The following is a 17,785-nucleotide window of genomic DNA, read 5'->3' as shown; positions in this document are numbered from 1 at the left end:
TGTTGGGGGCTCTGGGCAGAACAGCTAGCCATAGGACCCTGGGCTGACCACTTAGTCCAGGGGAACAAGATTCCCCCCACACCAGGCGGATCTTCAGGGCCACGCCTGGTTAATCAGGCCCTGGGGGGAGGGGGTGAGAAATTCCTCCCTAGGCAGCCAAAAACTACAGAGGCTCGGCTGGGCCCAGAACACTCCACATGCCAGGATTTCGTGGGCTTTTGACTGGTATGATGGGGGCTCTGGGCAGGACAGCTAGCCCCCGCGCGTACTTCATGTATTTCATGTATTCAGAATATTCCTTACTCTTATGTTATGTTTTCCGTATACAGAATGTTTATTTTGTATTCTCCCCTTTCCCACACCCCTACAAAGCTCTTTTTTACTCTTTAACTCTCTAACCCCTTCTCAAACATCACTAACCTAGTTTACTCTTTTTAACTTCAGTAGCGTAGAATCGTAATCACAGTCCAAAGCTGTGCATTGTGTGTGACAACCCCAAACTGTTTCAAGATACATAAAATGGACACGTATTTCTTTAGAATATTTTGTGTTTTTTCTCTGACAGCTATAATTCTTACTAAATGTTGTCTTATACAGTGATGATTCTAACCACATTTTATCTTCTCTTTTTGAGCTGTTTAACAAGGAATTTTGGTGGAAGAGTCCCCCAGTTTAATGCTGATGATTGAATCATGTCAATGGAATCATTGTGATTGTTCTTATGGCCCCCATATGTGCCAATAACACCATGTGGCATTGCTTCTTATTTGCATAGGCACATTAAAATGGGAAAATAGTATAAATACAAATAAAATCCTATCTAATAGAGATTGGAACACACAAACCTTGTAGTGCAAAGGGACCTTACACCCTGAACATTGACATAACGACCTGGCACAGACCTCAGAAGAAAGGGCATATTCCTTCTCCCCTGAACCAGGAAAGCCATCCACGAAACATCCAGGCTGGTCTATAACATCACCTGGAAGCAATCCTCTACCACGGAAGACCTACACTGCTCAGACTTCGACCTGCTCAAAAGAGACTTCCCTTAACACTGAGAAGACTTAACAACAACAACGACCTGCTTACAGGACAGGGCTCCCTGCATTGCCCTTTGATTGTGAGGTCAAAGGAGAGGATGCTCCACATCCTGACTTCAATGTAAGATATGCAGATTCCAGGATCTTTAATACAGAAACATGATACCAACAACAGAGACTGTGTGAAAAATAAAAGTGTGTTGGCACTACAGACAATGTCTTGGATTGGACGATCTAGCTTGCCTGGAGCCTAGACTTGGTCTTGTGCCAGGAAACTTCAGGGGTCTGGTCTCTTTGTACTTAGGCCAAGGTTATTTCTTTCCATGTCCCTCATATTTGGTGGGCCTATGCAAACAACAATTGCCACTCTAACACCATTCTTACTGTGCTCCTTTGACTCTAATCCTTAAAAGAACTCACTTAAAATTTGAGGTTAACTTAAGCTAATATGCATGTATATGGAAATGTAAGAAAATACTATGCCTGTAATGTTTAAAGGAGTTACTTAAGTTTTATGGCTTTTAGATTGCCTTGTGTACTGTTAAGAAATATTATAATGTGTTACAATCTGGGGACTTGAGGACAAAGTAATTGTACATGGATTCTGTCTTATTTATCTTAATGTTCTTTGGCTGAAATTTCAAAGTTAATATATCAGCAAGGGGACTTCTGAGAATTATGTTCATGGGTGATTGTCCTTCCACTGTAACTTTTACCCTTGTCCTCTCTACTTTGCACCCTTGTTCTCATAATTAAAAAATAAAAATTAAAAAAAAACAATGAAAGCATTCTGAACAGTTGAATGACTACAATGCGTGTCACAGCATAACTTGAAGGAACATATGTCTCAAATATAGGAGACCATATTTTTATTGCTAATTTGCATCCAGCCACAAGAAAGATAATTACTACTTCAAATACACTGCAACCACTTAAGTAATGGATATCGTTGTTATCTATAATTGAAATCAAGATAAAGAGACTTTCTACTACATCTATGATGATTCTATCCAAATCCTAGGTGAGCACTTAATAACTAATCATGCCAACTTAATTCTTTTACAGAAAATTTGCTTCCCCAAATAATTTCTGTAGGGTCTGATCTAGATTTCATATTAGATATATAATTTAGTGATGTTAGCATTGGACTAACACAGACTTCTGGCCATGGATAGATGAGTGGAAGTGGGGATCCTCATATGTGAGAAGGTAGATTATGAGCAATTTGTCCCCAAACACAGAAGAGGAAACTCTGTTGAGGGCATAGAATGAAAAAGAAAAGATGAAGAATAAATGTGAATTTTCACACCTGAAACACCAGCTGTGTGTAGATTACATGACTGGCTCTAATGGTAGGATTCTACCTCTTGGAGTTTTCCCGAGCCAGTCTTGCAAGTGGCACTGCCACTCTCCTACTAGATTTTTTTTCTTGGAGTGTCAATCACATGTGTGATGGCTCTGAGCAGCAGAAATAAGATTCTTTTTATAAGAAAAATGGGAAGGACCCATGCACCGCCTGTCCTACAAGAGTGCATTGGTAGTCTCAGCTTTGAAGACCCTAATCCTGCTGTCTCCTTGGCTGAGCATTTGGGCCATCTTCAGTTCAGCCCCAAAATGTGCCCCGGTTTATGACCATGACTTGTTATTAAGACAAACACAATAATTCGCAATTAAATCACGAAAAAACTCTTCTTTATTAAATAAGGAGCAAATAACCTATGTACAACCATCTACTTTCTCTTCAGTGGGAAAGTCACTTCACATGACCAGTGTGAGGTTTTCTAATGCCCTGAAATATGGGAAAAGTGCCAGAAAAATCAGAGTTTCCACTTAAGTGGAAAGGAATCATGTCATCAGACAATAATTCGTTTGATGGGTCACTAGCTCCATGTAAAAATACCCATGTTGTCATCTAAGCCATCTCTCCTAGCAATCGAGCTCATTGTTACTCTTCAAAATACGAATCACCTCTTTTGCATTGGGGTCAAATACCAACTGTGAGGATCCTTGGAAGAAATAGAAAAACCCTGCAAATAAACAAAAAAAAAAAAGACAGTGAATTCCTTTTTAAAATAACTGGTCAAGTGTAAAACAGAATCATAAATTCAAAGATATAGAAAATGCTCATAGAGTCTTGCCACATTCCAGGATCTATGTGATACATTTTGGCATGTTTCCCTTCCTTTTTTTCTGCCATGATCCTATAAAGTAAGAACATATGATTCCCTTTAACATAGGATTCAGATGTGTCATGATGTCATCCGACAAGACAGAGCTCTAGCTTTCTTAGGAAAGCCCTGCACAGATCATTTCGGTTACTTGACTTCCACTCTGATAAAATTCTCTGATTTGTGGAATCTTCCGATGTCTTTATTTTCTTTCTTCCCAGTACTTCCCTTTTCTCTGCTTTGTTGCAGATTAAGGGGTAACTGAACACGGAGAATCATGGTGACTCTCTAGAACCCCAGAGGACCCTCTCGGGCTCTGCCACTTAGGTGCTCAGGTCATTGTTTACAGAGTAGGAAATTAGCATCTCTTTTTCAACTTTGGCCCAGAGAAAAATGACATTTTTGCCCCTGACCTATTCAACAAAACACTTCTGAGAAACAGGAGAAAATCTGGAAGTTAACTAGGATGGCTTGAAGGAAAAAGCTGGCACTCTGTTTTAAAGTTGGCCACATCACTGGAGAGTATTCGTATGTTGACATGGCTGTGTGAAAGACTCTGAGTGTAAGGAAAGAACATGTAAACATGTTGACTTAATCTGTATGTAAACAATAGATTCATGATGGTTTATAGAGTTTTATCATGGAACAAAACTGGTGAGTTGAAATTTGGAGGAAGGAAGAGGGAATTGACTAAAGAAAACCTGTATGTAAGATTATTTCACATGGAGAAAGTAGCTTAGACCACATGTTTTGCACATTTGAACCCTTGGGTTCAATCTCTGACACGAGAAATGAACAAACAACAGCAACTTCACTAGATTTTCAACTCTCTTCTTCCCTCTGGTTCCTTCAAAGTACCAAGTGCCCCCTCCCCAACAAAGTCTACTCTTACCAAATGCTTCAAAAACAGCATCAACTTTGGGCTCAACCCCAGGAAAGTCTTCAGCTATTTTCTTAGGAAAGCCGGGCTCCATGGTCTGCCTTTTCTCGTCAAATCTACACAAAGTGAAAGAAACCCAGTTCAGCATCGCAAAGAAACCGTGTTACACAAATGCAGAAAGTGCGGTAGTCTTAATGTAGAAATGTAGTAAACGTTCATGTGCTGAAAATTAATGTCAAACATATTTAACATGGTAGAAACATATGACTTGAATGGTACTGGAATTTAGCTCAGAAAAGCATCTCTCATTGAGGAACTGAGACAATAGGCTGATTTGACAGATGCTTGTTATTATATTACTTAAGATTGGATGAAAATAGCCTCTATCATCACTCTGTCAGTAAGACATGGAACAGAGAGTAGACACATAAAGTGAGCGTGTGACTCATCTCAAGGATGTATTTGAATGTCTCTGTCCTGTTTGGCTTACAAATGCCCATTCTACCCCTGCATATCTGGAGCAAAGTACATAACCAAGCCTTAAATCGTTTGCTCAGATGTCTCATGCTTGGGCAGAGGGCAGGAATCTCTCTCTCTCTCTCTCTCTCTCTCTCTCTCTCTCTCTCTCTCTCTCTCTCTCTCTCTCTCTCTCTCTCATTTTCTCTCTTTCCCCACACCCCGAACTGGACTACTATTCTGGGCATCCTCTTAAGATGGTAGAATAAGTGGGAGAAGGAGAACACTTGAGAATCATAAAGTGAAGCCGGGAAGACAAGACAATACCCCAGTGAAACAGTGAAAAACGCAAGAATTTTGTGACCAGGATTCTCAGGCGTCTTTCAAAGCACGAACATCCTGGTTGAATGCCAAGTCCTGCAAGGAATGCCTCATATAAGTTAGGGACTTGAGGCAGGAGCTGAGGAATGGGTAATATTCCAGGGGTAAAGGAAACAGGGTGTTCTTCAGGCAGGCAGGGAGAAGTGCCCCACCCAAGATCTCAGAACTCATAGCAGGGGAGCTGGATGCTGCCAGAGGTGTTTGTGAGGAAATATTTCCTCATAGTGTCTAAATCTCCTTTCTTTCCCGAGACAGGAGCTGGGCAGAGATAGTGCAGGGAATTTCTTAGTAAAACGACAGTTCTCATCAGTCACCCACAAAGTTATTTCGATGACTTCTTACCTCCAGTACTTGTCCTCCAGGAAAAAATATGTTTTTTTCTTCTCTTTATCAGAAAAGGCTGCATCTATTTTCCTTATTGTTGGGGGAAAGCCTAGAGTTTGGATGCTTTTCGGGTAACCTCTCAGCACCTCATTTCCTCTGGTGGCCCAAAACTGATTTCCTGTTTAAAACAGATAGTTTGGAATCACATTGAATCGATAGCATTGAAACCATAGGGTTTTAGAAAGTTTTATTTATTTATTTTTTAGGACTTCCTGCTTGCTTGGGAAATAGACTATACCAGTGGTGCTTGGTGCCTGCTCCTAACTCTGCTCAGGCTCACTTCTGGTTGTATTTCACGGACTAATGCAGTGAAAAGAATTGAACCAAGTTGGCTGTATATGAGGTGAAAACCTTGTCTCTCTAGCCCAGGCCTTTGACTTTCATAACCAAGAGAAAGACAGAATTTTTAATTTAGTCATCTTCTCAAAGTGACATCTGACAACATATTTCAGATTAAATGAATAAGGACAGGCCAAGTGAGTGCATTTACAACTCTGAGTAATTTATATTTTTCTATTCTTTTTTTTTTTTTTTGGGCCACACCCGGTGACGCTCAGGGGTTACTCCTGGCTATGCGCTCAGAAGTCGCTCCTGGCTTGGGGGACCATATGGGACGCCGGGGGATCGAACCGCGGTCCGTCTCCTAGGCTAGCGCAGGTAAGGCTTACCTTACCTCCAGCGCCACCGCCCGGCCCTTTTTTTTTTTTTTTTTTATTTTTCTATTCTTTTCTATCATCTGTAAAATATACATAAAATCATGTATATCTTAGTTATTCATTATCATAAAGTAATAAAGTACCCAAAGTTAAAGTTGGATCCAATTTTCCTGTTAGAGGGCTGATTTGAACAAATTAAAGCCATTGTTGTTTATGTTATATGATAATTACCTTTAAAGAGGTAAACAGTATCCTTGCTGGTAACTTCATAAGCAGCATCAATCCCAGAAGGAATAGATCCCCAAAATGAAGAGATTAGATAAATTACAGGTTCAGGTGCCCTGAGCTGTTTGCGCCAAAAATATCTGCAATTTATGAACAAAGAAAAGCAAAGTGAAAGGCCCCTTTAGCACAGTCATAGCATTGTCCTGCCTCATTGTTTTCTCCCATCCCCTTATTCTCCAATTTGATGACAGTCAGACAGCAAATGTATTCCTAGAGAGAAAGCACCTTGTCATTTGCCTTCAGATGGCTGCACTGGACTTCCTGCCACAAGAGTCTAGGGAAGGAAAGTTCTAATCTCCAGTGCAGTTTATCAGGTGAGAGTCAGGTGGCAAGCTTATAGTGTGTGTGTGTGTGTGTGTGTGTGTGTGTGTGTGTGTGTGTGTGTGTGTGAAGAGTGCATGCTCTGTAACCAGCGTTTGCAGTCTCAAAAGGACAGGCAACGTGTGTGTGTGTGTCTGTGTGTGTGTGTGTGTGTGCGTGTGCGTGTGCGTGCATGCCAGTATCTAGTTTGACATTTGCCTGGCTCAGTTCTGGGCACATCTGTGAAGCAGAAAATTGTCATGCAGTGGCTCGAGGGAGACCTGCTTAATGGTGGTCTGGCTGATTTACTTTGAGATGATTATCCATGAGTGACTAATATAATTGACTAAATTGTACACTTATCTGGTTGTCATGTTTAAATTTTGTCATGTTTAAAGGCAGGGAAGATAAATTATTTTTTGTTTTTGTTTTGGGGCTACACCCAATGGTGCTCAGGGATGCTCAGGGATTATTCCTGGCTCTGTGCTCAGAAGTTATACCTGGCAGGCTTGAGGGACCATATGGGACGCTGGAGATTGAACCTTGTCAGCCACATGCAAGGCAAAGGCCCTACCCGGCCCCCAAGAAGATAATTCTGATTGTGGTGTTGTATTTGAGCCTTTTGGAAATTAATCATGACTTTTTGTTTTTTGCATACTGTTATTAGAGGATTAGAACCCAAACCTTTGGAAATGAAGCTGACCATTCTAGGACAGTTTGGAAGGTGGAGATTCCGATCTCACTGATTTATGTTGAAAAGAAGCCTTTTGTTTTAAATGCTTCAAAATCTGGAGTCAGGGAGATGCCCTACAGGGCTGGAACCCATGTGTGTGTGAGTTCCAAGTCTACTCCCTAGCATTACACATCCCCCAAAACTTCACCAGGAGTTACCCCAAACCACCACAAGGTGTGTCCTTCAGAGCAAAAATAATGAAATCAGAAGTTCCAAAGTCACTTTGAAGTTTCTGTTTTAAACACTGTACTTCAAAACAGTAGGAGAATAAAATATTACATTCTGACCTGTCTTTGAAGAACAGGGTTTCTCCCCTCAGAGTAGTGATCGCATCAAAGGTCAGGTTGGGATCACACTTGTCTGGGATCTCGGATCTTGGAGGTGCTGGTTCCGTGGGCACAGCTGGGACTTGAGAAGGAGGTCCTGATGGAACAAGGACAGGGATAAACATCATGAGAGATGCCACACGTTTGCCCATGTGTCTAATATTCTCCAAGTGCTTGGAATGAAACCCCACTTGGAAATTGGCATTTCCAATTTTCTGACGAGAATCATTGCAGAGCTACAGTGCTCAGTGTTGCCAGCGTCACTCACCATACAGGGACTGAATGCCAGCCACATCATCTTGAGAAAGGCTGAACCGGTCTGGGTCTGTGAGTGCACTGTAGATGGGGTACATCAAAGCGTTGCGATTGTCTGAGTGACGGAGACCCAGGGAATGGCCAAATTCATGGGCGGCCACCAGGAATAAGTTGGTCCCTATTTAAGAAATCATAAATAATAGCTGTTTGAGATAAATGTGAACTTTCACAGGTCTACCATACAGTATGTTTATTTGCTTCCTGAAAGACAAAAAGTCTTTTGTTTTTGTTATTTAATTAATCTTTGAGACAAAGTGGCCAGTCCAGTGCCCAGCTAGTGCATAGTCTCAGGAACTTACGACTTTGTGAGTCTAGTAATTTTTCTTCTGCTTAAGAATAGTATGAACCTATGCATTCAGTTCCCCCAATAAATTATCTCTCTTCATTTGTTAATGAAAAGCTAATCATTGCCTCAGTGTGTTAACAATTTGCCAGTTTTGGTCTCGGTTTCAATAAATCAGTTTTCTTTGCTACGTTCTGAAATCCTTAGACAATCACACTTCTTAAGTTTCTAATGAACTGTTGCCTGAATAATTTGTTTCTCTCCTGGTCATTAATTGGTACATATTGGATCTAACTTTGTCAGAAATGATAGATGTCCTGGAATCTTTAAGACTAACTTAAAACACAACTTGTCAATCATGCCTATCAGTAGCCACAGAGTTTGGGGCACACAAACAGTACTTTATCCTGTTTCCTTTGACTGAGTATGATTGATGTAATCAAATCATTTTGTTTTATTTTTGCAAGTGTTATTTATAGACCTTGTGGCCCTAAATTTCTCATTTAAGACTTTGCAGGGAAAAAATGTTAATTCAGTCAAGCCAAAGATTTCAGCCAACATCAGCCTCAAGTTTGTACTGTAATGATCCTTCTGTGAACCAAAAACATTTTTCTACCTAAAACTCTTGGGTATTTCCTACTTTATACATTTTGTGGTTAATATTTCTCCCCTCCTTCCCACACCAAAAAAAAAAAATCCATCAAATCTCTTGTCCTAGAAAAAAAGCACAATATTGATTTAACTAGAAAAAAAAACCCTAAACAAAAACTTTGATTTCTGGAATAACTTCTTTGCATGTTCTGTTTCAAAGAGTAAAGACTTGGGGAAAGAGTAAACATTTTGGGGAAATGTTCCCACAGTTTATTAGAAGCAATATCTAGAGTGCCTGCTAATGTCTATTCAATGCTATATACATCCCTTGGGATCTGCAACTGAACATATTTAGAAGTTTTTTTTTTCCCTGAATGAAGGTTATAAGATTATACTAATCCCATAGCTGACAAAGAAATAACTTATGAAGCCTCCTATGTTATGCTTACCAAAACTGAGAATAAACTTTCCAGGAATCTAGAAATTTAAACAGTGACCAAAGCAAAACCAACCAAACAAACATTCTATTGTTGACCCATTGGAAAACCAATTTTAATTGATTTTCTATTTTAAGATGTTATGTCTTTAGTATTCTTAGATAGTAAGAGATTTCAAATATATATAAACATACATATACATATATATTCTCTATATGATTATATATAGATGTACCACACACAGCTGAACTCAGAGCCTTGAATAAGCTACTCCCGGCTCTGTGCTAGTGACTAGTGACCATTTCTGGAAGTGCTTGGCAGATCATATGTGGTATACCAGGGATTGAACAAAAGTCAACCACATGAAAGGCAAGTATCTGAACAACTGTACTATTTTTCTCATTCTTAGTAATTTGTTAAAAGCAACAGAGTCAACCTACCTGATGTGTCCTTTGTCCACTCTTCATCATCATCAAAATGAGCATCTCCATTAATACCCGTTCCAGGTGCGAAGGCATGACCCAAAACCTGTCCTGGCCCATCAAAAGGGAAAAAATCCCCATGTTCTGCAAGAGGAAATTGCTTTGGTTGAGAAGGAGCAGTAGAATTATTGGGACAATTCTTGACATTTATTGATTACAATAAAACCATGACGTATTCTGTAGTTGTGGCTCATTTTAATTAATTAATTAATTAATTTTTTTACCTTTAACAGCAAAGGTGATCATTATGTCAGCTTCTCCACTATTGATCTTGGAGAATGTAAGAGGCGTCACTTCCTCCCAGACCTTCAGCGCTCTACTAATGGCAGCATCAACGGCATCAGCCGGCAGGTCCCGAGTATAGTTCACAATTCTGTATGTGAAAAGTATTAAAAGATATTTAAAAAATCCTCCAGAAATACTCATTTATACTATCTCAGTACTATCTGTGAACATCACTGTTCCCCCATACCTATAAGTAAGGTGGGTTTTTGTCCACTTGGGCATGCCGGGAAAGGTACTGAAGTCGCCAACATCAGGAACTCCACAACGGGGCTCAAGCATCATTTCCAGAGTGTCAGAATCCATCTTCCCTGTTATCTTCAATCCCAGGAATTTCTGCATTTCTTGGATTTTCTCCACGACAACACTGCTGTCCTTTATTCTAGGAAACTGTTGTCTATGTTTTTTAAGATTGTAGTATTTTTCTAGGTATTGCTGTTGGAATAGTAAGTATAGGTTTTAAGGTAGGTCAATCTCATGGCCTCTAGCCTTTCCTAATAAAGGAGTACAAAGGCTCTCAGTCTATCTAAACTGTCCCTCTAGGTGCTGAAATATAAATAAATGCCCTGTTTGTTTTAATTTTCCAGTGGAAGACTCCTCCTCACTTTCCATGTCTCTTTAACTCAAGCTTGTCTGCAGCTTAGTTTACTGGCAAAACTTAGGTCGATGTTGGATGAACTTGAAGGAGAAAAGCAAAATGAACTTAATTTGTACATACTATGTCTTTCAAGCAAATTGATTCATTTCCCTCTACTTCCTACTTGACATTTCTAACAAGAACTTTACTTAAGAAGCAAATTGGATCAGTCCTTGCATATGCACATGGCATATCCATAGGTGCATGCATAGACTTTAGTTGGATTAAATAGCTAAAGAAGTTCCCCAATCAGATCAATTTTGCACAACTATAGAACTTGCTGTTCTTGTGCCTTCTAGCCCAGTCCTGCTGCCCCCTCAAGTACTGGGGTGTGATCTTGGCAGAACCTCACATTTCTGGCTACTGTTTCTTTCTACATCTGCAAGGCAGAACTTGAACAAGGAGCTACTGAGACTTTCCACAGTCAACGTTTTCCAATTCTCTGTAACTCTCTTCCTATGCAGTAAACTCGGACCCTTCCATGTGCCTTTTTCAAATGGAAAATGGAGGTGGTCCTGCCTTTTGGCCTATGAGCCTCCCTCAGTTACCTGCATGTGGTCCATGCTTTCATCCTGCTCCGTTGTGTCTCCATCCAACGGGAAGGCGGAGCAGACCGTCAGCCCCAGCAACAGCAGAGCTGGCAGCAGATTCATTTCCATGAGCGTTTCTCAAGGGCTTGCTCTCTTTCCCCTCTCTGCCAGCATTCTGTGTCTACCCTCCGGAGCCCAGATTTTATAGGCTGATGGTTGTTTTAAACTCACCCGCAGCTTGACTCATTTCTTCCTTGGGAACGGTAGCAGGACCACTTCCAAAAATTCCAAACCTAAACAAGGATGATACAACCCATTTTACTAATTTTTCTCCACCTTTCCAAATTTGCAAGTCAGAACAGTGATTAAGCTCCCGGAAATGCCTCTCATCTTAGTACAGAGAAAATTGGGGTTTCCTCTCTACCCCCTGGAAAAAAAAACATTAACTGGAATTTACTAGACAATTTATGTTTGTGGGTTTAAGACAAATTGGCCAACCTGTGACAAGCTGTCATTCTGGAGAGCTTTTAACATGTAGTTTTGTTTTGAGGAGAATATATTGGTAAATTACATGGACTAAGATGTAAATAGATGAAAAGTGATACAGGGAGAGTCGGTGCAATTGGATTCTGTTAGGACAGAAGAAATAACTTGGAGAATGAAGTTGGCTGGGAAGGCTCATTATTTGAGTTGTTGATTTGAAATACCTACTGTTGGATTTGGTAGTTTTTAAGGCAGAACAGATGGTTAAAAACAAAGACTATGAAGAACAAAATGTTTTCATCCTCTTTTGGTTGGGTTTAGTGCCATATTCATCTTATTAATGGATGACAGGCCTATTCACTGCTTCATAACTATGAATAGACCTAAAATCAGTGATGCTACTTATTGGATAAATAAAAAAATCTCTTTTCTATCTTCACTGTTTTTTTAGATTCCTTTTCAATATCTCCCCCACTAATTCAAATAAATAGATATTTAGCAGTTAAAAACTTCAAATTATGAGCCAGAGAAATAGTACAAGGGTAAGGAGCCTGCCTTGCATGTGGGTTAATCCAGTTTTTATCCCTGGAAGTGCATTTACTCCCCCAAACTTCTCCAGGAGTGATCCAGGAGCACAACCTGCATAAAGGAAAGAAAAGGAAGAAAAAGAGAAGGAAGAGAGGGGGAAAGGAAAGGGAGGGAAAACGGTATGAATGAAGGAAGGCAGATTCCCTCTCTTTGCTTATCCTTCCCCCCTTGTCCTTTCTCCATTTCCTTTCCCCTTACCCCACTTCCCTTTCCTTTCTCAGTCAAGTCTAATCTCACTCACATTGCCTGTCTAATCTTACTCACATGAAGTGTTTCTAGGGAGGAAGAGACAGGCTATCAGTGGCACAAGGGTGGCAGTGTTGGAGGGTCTTGAGCACTTTGGTGGTGGTGAAGATGCAGTAATTTTGTGCATCAAAACCATAAACATAAGAGGTGGGGAGCAAGAGGGAAAGAGAGAAAAAGGATGAAAGTGCAGTGGGTAAAGCACTTGGGAATGTCATTTGTGAATTCCAGGGGGGTGGGTCCCAAATTCAGACAGAAAGCTTAAAAGCAGAAAAGCCTTGGCCTGCACTGGTCAGTTCCTTTTTTTTTTTTTTTTTTTTTTTTGGGCCACACCCTGTGACGCTCAGGGGCTACTCCTGGCTATGCGCTCAGAAGTTGCTCCTGGCTTCTTGGGGGACCATATGGGACGCCGGGGGATCGAACCGCGGTCCGTCCTAGGCTAGCGCAGGCAAGGCAGGCACCTTACCTCCAGCGCCACCGCCCGGCCCCTGGTCAGTTCCTTTGAGGTTAAAGAACTTAACCTTACTCCGTCCTCTCAGGAGGCATAGGTTCTAATATTTCTTTAAAGGAGACCAGATTGCAAAAATAGGAAAGAGAAAAGAAGGTATTAATCCAATAACTTAAAAGACAATACCTGCTTTGTCACTATATGAGAAATCAAAGGAGAGAAGTTGTAGAGGAATCACAGCAGAAAAGTGTTCACCTTAGGAAATGTCAGTGGACGAATCCTGCTGAGAACCCAGGAAAAGAGTAACAGCTATTCAGAGCCCCTTGTATATTTGATTTTTGATTCAGATATATTCTTTTATATGATCCTGACTATGGGGAATTTATAAATGGTATCTCCTTTCCCACAATTCTCACTCTCAGAAAGTATTAGCTAGGCAACAATATTCCCTCTAAATTGTAGAATAAAACAGGAATAAATAATTGTAGAATAAAACCAATATTTTGACCTATTTTTTTGGGTCTATTTTGAAATCAAATCACATGCTAGTTTTTATGACTATTTGCTTGAAAAACATGTTGGTTTTAGTTGAGTGGGTGAGGTAACTGAGCTGGAGAAAGGAATTAGGGTTAGGTAATATCTTTATGTGGTTGATTCAATCTTTCTTCACTCATTAAAGAAGGATGACTGTGATCGCTCAACATGAGTAGTTAAAATCCATCATTCAGATTCCTTAGCCAGGACAGTAGTCCCTCTGTGGCCCCAGGCAATTCTATTTTTTTATACAAAGGAGAGAGAGTTTTGTAATATAGTTGGAATAAATGTCTTAGTTGTGCAAGAAAAATATAAAAATTCCTAGTGGTCTTTGGGCAAGCTGTAGATCTCATCTGATTATAGGTTGAAACACTTTGCTTCAGGGCCCAGGAAGAGGGTTCATAGACAGCACGTGCCTAGCCTTAGAAAAATCCCAAGTTTAGCTCCCTTCCTTCCCTCCCTCCTTCCTTCCTTCCTTCCTTCCTTCCTTCCTTCCTTCCTTCCTTCCTTCCTTCCTTCCACTTTCCTTCCTCTCCTCCTCCCCTCCTTCCTTCCTCCCCTCCTTCCTTCCTCTCTTCCTTCCTTCCTTCCTCTCTTCCTTCCTTCCTTCCTCTCTTCCTTCCTTCCTTCCTTCCTTCCTTCCTTCCTTCCTTCCTTCCTTCCTTCCTTCCTTCCTTCCTTCCACTTTCCTTCCTTTCTTTCCTCCCCCTTCCCTTCCTCTCTTTCTCCCTCCCTTCCTCCTTTCCCTCAGAAAAATAAAAGAAAAAAAAAGAAAAAAAAAGAAAAATCCCAAGTTTAATCTCTAACACCACCTGTTCCACTAAGTCCCCTCAGTACTGCCAGGAGTGGCCCCTATTATAAAATGCTTCAAATGTTTATTAAGGAATGCTTTCAGATGAGGATAGACCAGGAACAGGGGGATAGATGTGAGAAACAGCACAGAACCCAGCAAGACCAGCTTTCAGTTGGACGCCAGGATTGCCCTGCCAAGGAGAGGGGCTCTCTGGAGACTTCTAGGGCCTGATCTGTGTCTTCCAGGATTATTAATTGTGAGTTGATTGACAATGTTCGTATTTATGTAATATTTTCCCAAGAGTGTTCAAAGGGAAATATAACGATTCTGGCGTGTCTGAACATCTCTTTGTAAACCTTTCCTGAGGAAAATATGCCAGATGAATATGAAACTCTAGGGTTACAATTCTTTTTCTCACTTTTAAAATCAGCATCCATCCTACAGCCATAAGGCTTCAGTGTTTTCTAGTTAATACAAAAATAAGTGACCTGCACCTTATGGTGAGATGAAGTCAGAAGATGATCCATGACACCCCGGCTTCAACATAGGTTCTGTGCAAAAACCAAGATCTTGGGGCTGGAGTGATAACACAGCAGTAGGGCTTTTGCCTTGCAAGCAGACAAGCCGTGCTCAATTCCCAGCATCCCATTTGGTCCCCTGAGCCTTCCAGGAGTGATTTCTGAGAGCAAAGCCAGCAGTATCCCCTGACTGCCACTGAATGTGGCCCCAAAACAAAACAAAACAAGATCTCTAATTATAGAAGACTGACTATGACAACTGTGACTGAGTAGAACTTTTTCTGGGACCAAAAAGAAAGACCGACCTTAGGGTTGGACAATTAACATGCCCAAAACATGTTGAAGGTCTTATTAAGCCAAGGGTATTTTTTTAATTTCCCCCAACATTTACTGCACCTATGCAAAACAAACAAACAAAAAAACCTGCCATACCTGCCTTTCCTTTTATAAATTTTATTTATATATTCTTGATAGAGGCTCCCACCTTTTTCATAGAACCTGGAACATCAATCACTCTATTTTATCTCACAGTCCTATGTCTTTCTATAAATTGAGAAAAGAAAAGAAAAGAAAAAAAGTGGGGGCCCAGGGGCCAAGTTGTCTCAGGTGCATGGGGTAGGGGGGAAAAAAAGGTCAGAACTAAATATCCAAGTGAAAATCAAAGCTCAGAGGTAAGGTGTCTGCCTTGCAAGCGCTAGCATAGGACGGACCGCGGTTAGATCTCCCAGTGTCGTGTGTGACACCAGGCGGGGAAAATCCGCGAAAGTACATCGGCCCAGTGGGGCTCAGCTGTGAAAGACTGTGAGTGTGACCTGTCTATGTCTGTCTACTGTCCTCTTGCGTGAAACTCTTGCGAGTGGGGCAAAAAGAGCCTCCAGAAACCTCGCTCGCCCAGACGCCATTTTCAGGGAGGGACTTCAGAGCATAAAAACCGGCTAACCTTTGCAAAAGCTGGCTCCCTGTGTGTGACACCAGGCGGGGAAAATCCGCGAAAGTACACCGGCCCAGTGGGGCTCAGCTGTGAAAGACTGTGAGTGTGACCTTTCTATGTCTGTCTACTGTCCTCTTGCGTGAAACTCTTGCGAGTGGGGCAAAAAGAGCCTCCAGAAACCTCGCTCGCCCAGACGCCATTTTCAGGGAGGGACTTCAGAGCATAAAAACCGGCTAACCTTTGCAAAAGCTGGCTCCCTGTGTGTGACACCAGGCGGGGAAAATCCGCTTCGCTACGCAGCCGTGCACTCTTTCTAAGGAAAGAACTCCATTGCAACAAGAAGGAAAAATCACACTAAGAACGGCGCTATATCACAGAAGCAAACATTTCTCTCTGGACTGTCTTCTCTGTTGCATGCTCGGGCCTAAGATTTGACCCAGTGTGAGGCTTCATCCACGGAGGACTCCCCTCCCTTAGAGGCAAGTCAGCCCATCCAGAAAGGGAAGAGCCAGAGGAGTGTGCTGCCTACATCATATAGACAATGAATACCACCACAACACGTAGAAAAACCCACAATACAAGTGTGACAATGGGGAAACAACGCAGGCCAGCATCAGACATAGAGAATGAAGATGACAATTCTGAGGACCAGATAATGACTGAACAACTAATCAACCTCTCAGATAAGGACTTTAGACTAGCAATATGGAAGGTGCTCAACAGACTCCAAGAAACCATGGATCGAGTTGAACAGAACACTAATAAGAACCAAGAAAATATGAAGGCAGAAATGACAAAACTCCAAACTGAAATAACATGTCAACTAACAGGACTGAAAAAGTCAGTAAACGAAGTGAATGACAAAATGGATAAGCTCTGGGACAGGGTATCAGAAGCTGAGAATAGACTTGGTGCTGTGGAAGATGAGATACATAACAATTCCATACAGCAGGAGAGATTGGACAAAAAACTTAAAGCAAATGAGCAGACAATGGAAAAATTAGTCAAAGAATGGGAACAGACGAAAATAGAAGTCTATGATAAGATCAACAGAAACAACTTAAGAATCATTGGAGTCCCAGAGACCCAGGAAGAAAATTTCCAGGAAGAATCAATGGTCAAGAACATCATTAAAGAGAAACTTCCAGAGCTAAAGAATATATGTGATCAAATCCTGCATGCCCGAAGAGTACCAACCAAAAGAGACCCCAGAAAAACCACCCCAAGACACATCCTAGTCACAATGACAAATCCCACAGATAGAGACAGAATTCTGAAAACAGCAAGATCAAAAGGGGAAATCATGTTCAAGCAAGCTTCCCTGAGATTTACAGCAGACCTGTCACCAGAAACGCTCAATGCCAGAAAGCAGTGGTGGGATATTGTGACAAGACTGAATGAAATGAATGCTTCACCCAGAATACTATACCCAGCAAAACTCACTTTCCGGTTTGATGGAAGAATACATGGTTTCACAGACAAAAAACAGCTCAGAAACTTCACAGACACAAAACCAGTCTTAAGAGAGAAACTGAAAGACCTAATCTAAGACAAGACTACCCAAAAGACACACCAAATTTTGAAATAAAGATGGCGTTAAATCCCAGGACAATTCTTTCTCTCAATGTCAATGGACTAAATGCACCAGTTAAGAGACACAGAGTGGCTAAATGGATCAAAAAACTCAATCCAACCTTCTGCTGCCTACAAGAAACGCACCTGAATAGTCAGAACAAACATAGACTCAAAATAAAAGGCTGGAGAAAAGTTATCCAAGCAAACAACACCCATAAAAAAGCTGGAGTGGCCATACTAATATCAGATAATGCAAACTTTATACTCAGGAAGGTTGTAAGGGACAAAGATGGACATTTTATATTAATCAAGGGGTACGTAGAGCAGGAAGAATTCACTCTCCTAAACATATATGCACCGAATGAGGGGCCAGCAAAATATTTAATACAACTGTTGACAAATCTGAAAAATAATATCAACAACAACACAATAATTGTGGGGGACCTTAACACGGCTTTGTCAACACTGGACAGGTCAACCAGACTGAAACCCAACAAGAATAT

At 41.1% G+C, this 17,785-nt stretch overlaps 1 protein-coding gene across 1 annotated transcript; it reads right to left on the bottom strand.

Moving 5' to 3' along the window:
- Nucleotides 1–2,969: 2,969 nt before the first annotated feature.
- On the bottom strand, nt 2,970–11,292 carry MMP10 (matrix metallopeptidase 10). Its single transcript, XM_049778568.1, has 10 exons — nt 11,188–11,292; nt 10,193–10,437; nt 9,945–10,093; nt 9,679–9,804; nt 7,881–8,045; nt 7,574–7,709; nt 6,200–6,333; nt 5,271–5,430; nt 4,104–4,207; nt 2,970–3,070 (listed from the first exon to the last, which is right to left on the bottom strand). The coding sequence occupies exons 1-10, from the start codon at nt 11,290–11,292 to the stop codon at nt 2,970–2,972; spliced, it is 1,425 nt and encodes a 474-aa protein (XP_049634525.1).
- Nucleotides 11,293–17,785: the final 6,493 nt, after the last annotated feature.

This window comes from Suncus etruscus, chromosome 8 (assembly GCF_024139225.1).
Source record: "Suncus etruscus isolate mSunEtr1 chromosome 8, mSunEtr1.pri.cur, whole genome shotgun sequence".
Classification (NCBI taxonomy): Eukaryota; Metazoa; Chordata; class Mammalia; order Eulipotyphla; family Soricidae; genus Suncus; species Suncus etruscus.
Note: the sequence above shows the minus strand (reverse complement) of the source record. Positions and strands in the feature narration are given on the sequence as shown.

Excerpts from the sequence above, each read along its gene's own strand:
- MMP10 (XM_049778568.1), bottom strand. The coding sequence starts at position 11,292 with ATGAATCTGCTGCCAGCTCTGCTGTTGCTGGGGCTGACGGTCTGCTCC. Across the intron at positions 10,094-10,192 it reads AAAACCCACCTTACTTATAG|AATTGTGAACTATACTCGGG; the intron begins GTATGGGGGAAC and ends TTTCACATACAG. Across the intron at positions 3,071-4,103 it reads TGCTGTTTTTGAAGCATTTG|GGTTTTTCTATTTCTTCCAA; the intron begins GTAAGAGTAGAC and ends GTTTATTTGCAG.